Below are 8,976 nucleotides of genomic sequence, written 5' to 3'. Positions count from 1 at the left end.
TGTGTGTGTGTGTGTGTGTGAGAGAGAGAGAGAGAGAGAGAGAGAGAGAGAGAGAGAGAGCGAGAGAGAGAGAGAGCAGTGCATGCCACAGCATGCATGCAGATGTCAGAAGTCAACTTGAAGGAGTTCGTTGGTTCTCCTCTTCCACCATGTGGGTTCCTGGGATGAACATCACCATGCTTTGTGGCAAGTGTCTATTGTGAGGTGATGTTCTCCAAGCCAAAGTGCAGCCATCTGCAAGAGACCAATTGTGTCCACTCATAGATGTTCACCACACCTGGGCTTGTTGACCATGAACATTCCCTCAGAGTGGGAAGTCACTGGGCCCCTCCCAAACACTGTCTGAGATTTTGTCCTAACTGTACCTGGCCTGGGGTCCCAAGGAGGGGCTGGATAAAGGTAGGAAAGACTAAGTGAAGTTACTATCCATACATGTGAGGATTTCCCACTGTGTCTGCTCTGAGGCACTCACACTTCTGCCAGCAGCCCCTCCCCCATGCTCTGTAAGGTCTTCTTTAGCTTTAGTTCCCAGGGTGAACTACAGTGGGATCCTGGCTTGTCAGGATCTAATGATACTGTTCACACCTCCCCCAGGAAGGAATCTTACCCTCAGACCCCTTCACCAGCTTTCTAAGATGGAAATTACTAAGCTATTTGGAGGAGCTGACAGCACAGGCAGGCCAGTAGCAGTTGATAAAAACTCTGTAACCAGTGTCTTGGGTCCAGGGGCAAATGCAGTCACAGCTGTGACTCCTCCTGGACATCAGCCACAAGGATGTGCACTCTGAGGAGGACGCATGGAAGCTCCCTTATGCCCATCTCTTCTAATGTGTGTGGAGATCAGAGGATAGCAGGGTGGAGAGACAAGATGAGCTGACCCTCTTCTTCTAGCTTTACAAGGATCCCAGGGGTTGAACTCACCCCCGCCTGTGTACTTTGAATCTCCTCTCCATGACTTTCAATGCCTCATACAGTAGGACACTGGAAACCGTTGCTAGACTCTCTTGTATGAAGGACATGAATTTGGAACCTGTGCACCCATGTAAAGCCATATGCAGTTGTGTGTATCCCACACATGACTGAGCCCACAAAGGATTAAATATTAAAAAAAGATTAAAAAAATTTCAAGATGGGGTTTCAGATTATCTAACCTGGCTCCCAGCTTACTATGGTGCACCATGCTTGGCTCAGCTGACTAGAAGCAGGCCAAGCAGTCAACAGTTTTCTCAGGTATTAGTCACACTTGGCTGATCCTGTAAGCGCCAGCGGAGGCTACAGGGGGCAGGCTCCATGGATGTGTATGCAAATATGCACAGAGGCCAGGAATGCCTGGTGGCAGCAGGGCCAGGGTCCCGTGGAAGGAAGCACACCAGGCAAACTGAGGATGTCGCTGAATGAACAGAAATATCTCAGAAGCCATAGGCAAAGGTGCTTGATGCCGAGTCTGATTACCTATGCATGGTAAAACAGAATGAACTCCCTCCTGCAGGTTAGTGTCAGTGCACCTCAGAGGCCTGGCTACCTCTCACTAGTTGGAAGAGTCATGTGCTGCTGAATAGGAGCATCGGCCCTGTCACCCTTGGTCTTTCTTAGTAATTGCATGAGGCTGGATGCAGAGGCACCTGGGAGATTGACTAAGCAGAGCTCTGGATGACTGCAGGGGCTTTTTCAGACACAGGTGGGCAAGCTCAAAGAAAAAGACTAGCCCTGCATGTGGGCAGCGGCATCCCACAGCTGGAGGGTCAGACTCAAGAGGACAGGAAAGGGACAACCAGCTGGGCCCTGGGACTTCCTTCTCAGCTTCACCACCCACTGTGACCTGAAGTCTGTCACATGTGTCCTGCCATGATGGGAACTACAGGCCAACGTAAAACTGCCCTTGCTTATGTCAGGTATGGGAGCGATTACAAAAGTCAGCCTGCCTCCAAAATCCATACCCCCAGGACGCTGCAACCCATGGCCTCCCTAAGTCTCACAGCTGCTCCCAAGAAATCAGGCAAGGTATGGGTGTTTCTCAGCCCTTAGGAAGTTGTTCTTGGCCCAGCTGGTTACGGAGCATCTAGGGACCACTCAGCAGGCTCACGGCTCAAAGAAAATAGGTCTTTGGCGGCTCCAGAGAGATCACCTTTGAGACACTGGTACATTTCCCCTGAGAGAAGTGTCTAGAAGGTCTGCAAAAACATGTAAGGAGGGAGCCCCAGGTCACACCCTCCAGAGGGCGGAGTCATCCTCTTCAGAGGGGCTGATGGATATGATCTGTCAAGTCAGCTTGCTCCATCTCCAACTAGCAGCCTCTGACTGCTAGTCCCTGTTGGCATTCATTCATCCTTGTGGAGAGAATTACCCACGTGCACACAAACTTTACCCCCACATTGATCCTTCTGGACTCTACCTGTGAGCCTCACTTTTTCCTTTACTGTGTGGATGATGGGAGCCCAGTGGTGCCCGCAGCAGCAGCAGCATGTTCTCCAGCATCACCAGTTCCCACTTGTGAGGGAAGAGAAGAAACCTATCCACTTGTGTGAAGTAAGGCACAGACAGCAGCCTGTCTACTTTATTCAAATAATTTTCTTTTCTCTGTGAAACTGAGTAGGACTACAGAGAGGAGAGCCCATATATTAAACTCTTAAATAGATCCTTTGAGTTCAGCATCCAGTCAAGGAGAGGCACGGGTCACAGGTCTTGTCCAGGAGATGAGGTCACCAAGGAGCCTGTCCATTAGGGAAGATAGCAAATTCAATTCTTTTTAAAAAAGTTCCCAAGAAGGAAAAAAAAAATAGAAAATCCCCAAGTTTCTGAAGCTGAAGTAGTCTCTCCCTCCGTGGTGCTGCCCTGGAGCAGAGATTCCAAGTCCGCTTCGTCTGAGATGTATGAATGCTCCACCCCGGCAGGCCCCCGCATGACTGAGAGCCATGTGCTTGGGTTAGTCCAGCATCCATGTGCAGGTTGAGGACTCAGGCATCTGAGCCCTGCAGAGACTGAGAAGGGGGAGGTGCTGTCAGCGCCGGCAATGCTGGAGAGAAACAAGAGAGTTTCTGATTGTTTATTTTATTTTCATTTTTGAGTCAGGGTCTTGTTGCATAACACTAACTGTACGAGAACTCCATATATAGACTGGGCTGGCCTAGAACTCACAGAGATCCAGCCCACTCTGCCTCCTGAGGGATTAAAGGTGTGCTTGACCACATGGGACCTAGCTTATTTTTAGTGTATCTGTACATGTGGGTGCAGGTGCCCACAGAGGCCAAAAGAAGACACGGGTCCCTGTTCTTAGGAGTGCACAGTACGTACACACGTGTACACACACACCCTAGATGGCCAGGGAGAATCTATATTTAAAACTGGCTCTTGAGTTCTCACCTACATTTTAACCTGGCCTCAATGATTCCCTTCTCTGAGGGCTGTCACGGCTACAGAGTGAGCTGAAGGCCACACTGGGCAGCTCAGTGAGGTCCTATCTTCCCATCTCAATGTCAAAGGGGGTGGGAATACAGTTCCTTGGTAGATCTGCCTGCATGTGCAAGGCCAGAGGGTCACTGCATGAAGTCTTGGCTTCAACAGTCCCAACCCTCCAAAAAGTGATGTGTTCAACACAATGGGTTTCAGAGAAAAGGGGTATTGATATACCTGTTCCAGGCCAATCCACACTGGGCTGGCTAGTGAACCCTGTATGTGGCATCTCATTTAAATGGCCAATCAGGCTAGCACTGACTGTAGGCTGGTCTGGGATCCTAGCAGAAGGGCAGAAGGTGAGGGAAGCAGTCGAGGGGAGATGTGAGGGGGGGGGTCGGGAGTGGGGTGCACTCTTTTCTCTGGAGTAAAGCCATGGGCACAGCCACTGAGGAAGTCCTGACAGTCACAGTGTGGACATCCCAGCTCAAAATGCCTTTCCCTACCTCTTAGTGAAACAGGCACAGAAAATCACTCGGACAGAGCCAAGGCTGCACACGGACTGGAGGAAGCCAACCTCCCGCTGTGTGACACAGAAGGCTATGGGGCTCTCTGTAGGGATGGAGCTGGGAGTCTCTTGTCTCTTATGTGCACAGCAGCATCTGGCTGAACACCTCACACACTCTTAGGGGAGCCCGACAATGATAACCACTGAGAACACTGGCTGCCCTGAGCCAAGACTGCAGCTGCTTATCTGAGCGGGTGTGACAGGCTGTACCAGGTATCTCTTATCTCCACAGTCCTCCAGCTCCTTCCCAGCATGAGAAACCTCCTTTTGCTTTGGTCTAGCATTGATCCCTTCTAACCCCCTCCACCCCCAATCCAGAGCCCAGAGTGAGCCTCCACTCTATAAATAGCTCCCTAGCCAGTCACCATGGAAACGAGATGGGGTTGGGTCTGTCCAACACCTTAGTGGACATACCCAAGAGAAGGTTTAAAGGGCGGGTGCTTCGGCTAGGGCCAGCCTCCATGTGGAGGCAGGAAAGCTCACCTGGAAATCAGGAACTTCCCAGGTGTGAGGAGGAGCTGTTCTGGTTCACCTGCGGGGAGACGGGGAAAGCCAAGTGTGGGTGAGGGGGTTGCTTTTCCCTTCTAGGAGGCACTGTGTCAAGACATGCAGCTGTAGCTGTGTCCCTAGGAGCTCCTAGGTGACAGGGCCATATTTTGTTTGTACCCATCTGTTCCCACACTCCCAGGTCCCCACCCCCAGTGCCAGCCCTGGCCTTAAAGCTGTGATCTAAGAGAACATGTTTAGTGTTTGTTTTTGGTCTCCACACAGGACATCCAGAACTCATGGGAAGCAAGCATCTGAGCCAGTTAGGCTAGGCATATCAGTAAACACAACGTGGTCGTCCTCACCCAGGGTCAGCACCTCATCCAGCAGACAGGGAAATCCCAGGACAGCAGGGCATGCCACAGAAGCACAATCAGCACAAAAAATGTACACAGCGGGCCAAAAAATGCAACGGCAAAAAGCCGCTGTCCCTGAACTCAGACACTGATAACCTGACCATTATAATGGCAACTTCCATGGGCTGGTCCCACACTTTATTTTTCTAAAGTGAATGAAATGCAGGCTGGGGAGGCAGCTCAGCTGAAGTGCTTGCCATGCAAGCCTAAGAACTTAAGTTCAGATCCCAGCAACACCTAGACAAGGGATTAAGGAGGCACACAGCTGGGAAGGTAGAGGCCGGAGGATGCCTGGGGCTTGCTGGCCAGCTGGTGCAGCCCAATCGGTGAACCCTAGATTCACTGAGAGACTCTGTCTCACAATATAAGGTGGAAAAGGTATGTGTGTGGAGATCAAGGAAGATGCCTGATGTTTGCATCTGGCCTCCTTGTGAACATGTAAACATATGTGCAAACACACAGCATTATACACACAAAACCAAACAGGCACACAAGGTGACTCATCTCAGGATCATCCCACCATTTGAAGGATAGTATCTCAGCCCCAAAAGGAGCATAATTCTGACAGAGCAAAGCCTATACTGTCAGATGGTAAAGGCTCTACTGATCCTGACATTGCACAGACGGCCCCTCAGGGATATCTCAGTATGGTGGGCCCGGCTGTGGGAGGTGTAGGGAAACGTGGCTTGTGGCCACTTAGCCACACACCCTGTGGCCCTGCAGCTTTCATTTCCTGATACAGAAGAAAAGTGTGTCTGGGGGTGTGCTTGGCAATTGTCACCTTAAGTGGATGGCATTTAAGTTAGAAGCATAAAAGTCCTCACAGACTCCAGATACCTTCTAGCCAGAGGACAAGAGCCTCAAGAAAAGGACTGCTGAGATTGACAGTGGCTAGATGAGTCACCTAGAGACATCCCTGACCCAGTACTATCCAGGCTTATGACAGGGAAGTGTCATCCACTGCACTGCCCATCCATCATCCATCCATCCACCCATCCACCCACCTACCCACCCACCCATCCATCTATCCATCCATCCATCCACCCATCTACCCACCCACTCATCCACCCACCCACCCACCCACCCATCCAGAACAACGCAGAGCAGCTATGGACCAACTCTGAGCTGGGGCCCAACCAGGGAAACAAAGAGCAGAACCCCACTCTGACTTTCTAACCTGAAAATATCCTTTCAGATTGGCTGGCGTTTTATAGTCTCCTTTCAAGACCTAGGAAAGAACATAAGTGTCACTGTGGGAGAAATGGCAGGGAGTAAAATCCAGGTCATCACTGATACATCTATCCAACCACCCATCCACCTGTTCCTCCACCTACCTGTTAGGTACACATTTCTGGCCCACACCCCTCCTTTCATCTATGTATCCTATCAACCCACCCATCTAGCCATCATTCCATCTATCCATCACAAATCCATGAGTCTGTCCATCTATCTATTACACATCTGTCCATCCACCCATCCATCTATCCGTCCATTTTCCTTCAGCAACATTTACTGAGTGCTTCTTATTCTACATTCATGGGACAGTGTTAATCAGGTGACAGGAGTTCTTGCTCTCCTGCAGCATCTATTCCCAACAGGGGCACAGATGATTTGCAGGTAACAGTACTCATGAACCACCACAGCCTTGTGAAGCCATGGGATGTGGCAAGAAGGCAGTGAGGCAACAAGGTGTGGTTGGGAGTGACCCTGGGTTTCTGCAACCACATAAGGGGTGAGACCCGGAGGATGTGTAAAACCAGTCAGCTTAATCAGAGAAGAGAAAGAAGTCAGGCAGAGTTTAGACCTTGAGGGTGTGGATAGCGCCCTGACTGTGGCCTAGCTCATGTGTCACAGCCACCTGCAGCTTGCAGCTACAGTAGCCAACCACATGGGAACAATCTCATGAGTGTGACTCTCCTGGCAGAGCTACCAAGGCCCAGGCCCACGACGGGGGACAGATGGCCAGCAGCACCAAGCACCCATGCCTGCCCACTGACTCCCACATGGCACTTCCTCAGCAGTGAGCCTTTGCAACAGGGACTGAACAACGGCTAAGGCCAGACACCCAAGAAGGAGATGTTTCTGGCTCTCTGGGAGAAAATTAGGCACTGTTTCATTTTAAGTAAAAAGGTTCAAACAATTGATCTGATTGATCAGACAGCAGCATCCACTAGGATTCCTGTTCTATACAAAAGAATCTGACTTTTCCTAGGAGCTTTACCTGTCCCCGTGGCACACATAACTGCACACACACACACACACACACACACACACACACACACAAACGAGAGGACCTCAGTGTGGCTGCTCCTGGATGTCCAGGGCTGGCTTTTCGTTACTATGAGGGCTCTGCTTTTGAGCCTCATGCATGCTGGGCAAGAACTCTGCCACCACACCGCACTTAGACTCTTTCTGTTTCTAACTGAATAAGCCAACTACTCAAACCACTCAAGGTGCTGGGTGACGCTAAGGTGGCTTGAGCGTGAGCTAGTGAGCTGTTCTTACAAAATGCCGTGTCCGAGCCACTCACTGCCCAGAACCATCTCCACCACAGAGAACAGTGATTTCAACAGTTCCTAGTCTGAAAAAATCAACACAACTTAGGGGACAATAGTGTGTCCATTCTTTATGTATGTTTGCTTGCAAGACTTGAAGGGCTCTACACGCACACATGCACGCATGCACACACACACACACACACACACACACACACACACAGCCAAGGAGACAGAAAGGAAAGGGTAAACAGGACTACACGTGAACACGAGTAGCCAGGGAAACAGGGAATGCAGTGAAGTAAGACCCGAGACACAAACAAATCTGCTCTGACAGGCACAGGGTGAGAGGACACCTGTGGGCCTTGAGCTTCCTTTTGGTCCAAGCCAAAGGAGAAAACCTGCAAGTGTGCATTATTTCTATTAGGTAGAACCCTCGATGGTCAGTAGCTCCAAGGCTGGAGCCCCCATCCTGCCGGAGCCTATGCTCACACTCCTGTGTGCACACACTCACCCGGTGTGTGTTGTTGATGACAATGGGGTCGGGGTTCCCGTAGTTGGGCGGATTCGCATACGGGTCATAGCCAAGCCGTGCCAGCATGGGGGCAATCTGGGCCATATCCCTTACCACATCTCTAGGGATGTGGCCAGTCCACTTGGAAAGAGCTTCCAAGTTCACTGGTTTGATGACCTGGTCTGTGGACCGCTCAATCCTGCGGAGAGAGGACAGTCTTGTCAGGTTGGGGGATGCTCCCTGCTCGGAGGCTATGGGGTAGTGGGGTGGATGGACATCCCTGGTCCCTGGACAGCCCTTCTCCATCAGCTGTGAGGGCGCAGCCAGGATGCTGTGCCTCACATAAGCTGCGTGTATGAAGAAGCAGGGCTGTGGTCAGGAGCCATGTGCTCTAGTGATGCAGTCCAGCTTCCTTCACTTGTATACACCCATGTGCATGTGTATGTGTGTGCACATGTGTATGCATGTATGTACACATGCCTGAGTGTGTATGCGTGCATACGTATATTCATAAGTATTCACAAGTATTAACTTAGGCTGGCCAGGATCTGACTTCTGCCCCTCTGGACTCACAAGACAGGCCTTGACATCCACATGTGGTTTTTATGTGGGTGCTGGAGATGCTGAACTCAGTTGCCATGCTTGCATGGCGAGCGGAGAGCACATTACAGCCACTGGGCCATCCCCCAGCTCCTCTTTTATTCATGATTTATTTTCAATTTGTTTATTTATTTTTATTATGTGTGTGTGCATATGATGTGTAAGGGCTAGGTGGGTCCATGGTGCATGTGTGGAGGTCAGAGGTCAACCTTGTGGAGTCACTTCTCTCCTTCCACTTTTATTAAGGTTCTGGGTATCAAACTCAGTTTCTGGCTTAACTTACTGAGCCATACTGCTAGCTCTGCCTGTGCTTCCTTAAACATAACTTGTCTTATCTGCAACTAACACGGGTAGCTTGGCCTTGAAAAAAAGAAAACATCAAATTCTAGTGTGGAGGCTGAAGTTCCCATGGATGCCAGCTTCCTGTAGGTGCCTCGCCTTCTGTCTGCAGTGCACGATTCCCATGTAGGTCTGTGCTTTTCTTTCTTTTCTTTTTTTTTTTTTTTT

At 50.4% G+C, this 8,976-nt stretch overlaps 1 protein-coding gene across 2 annotated transcripts in view; it reads right to left on the bottom strand.

Moving 5' to 3' along the window:
- Positions 1-2,517: 2,517 nt before the first annotated feature.
- Positions 2,518-8,976, bottom strand: part of Tpst2 (tyrosylprotein sulfotransferase 2) — a 39,588-nt gene continuing 33,129 nt past the window's right edge. For both annotated transcript variants that reach the window (XM_031337402.1, XM_031337403.1), the window contains 4 exons: positions 7,870-8,068; positions 6,038-6,088; positions 4,442-4,490; positions 2,518-3,013 (listed from right to left, as the gene is read on the bottom strand). In XM_031337402.1, coding sequence (XP_031193262.1) covers positions 4,449-4,490; positions 6,038-6,088; positions 7,870-8,068 — 292 coding nt within the window. In that variant the 3' untranslated portion in view covers positions 2,518-3,013; positions 4,442-4,448. The remainder of the gene's footprint in view (positions 3,014-4,441; positions 4,491-6,037; positions 6,089-7,869; positions 8,069-8,976) is intronic.

Source organism: Mastomys coucha, unplaced genomic scaffold (genome assembly GCF_008632895.1).
Source record: "Mastomys coucha isolate ucsf_1 unplaced genomic scaffold, UCSF_Mcou_1 pScaffold22, whole genome shotgun sequence".
Classification (NCBI taxonomy): domain Eukaryota; kingdom Metazoa; phylum Chordata; class Mammalia; order Rodentia; family Muridae; genus Mastomys; species Mastomys coucha.
Note: the sequence above shows the minus strand (reverse complement) of the source record. Positions and strands in the feature narration are given on the sequence as shown.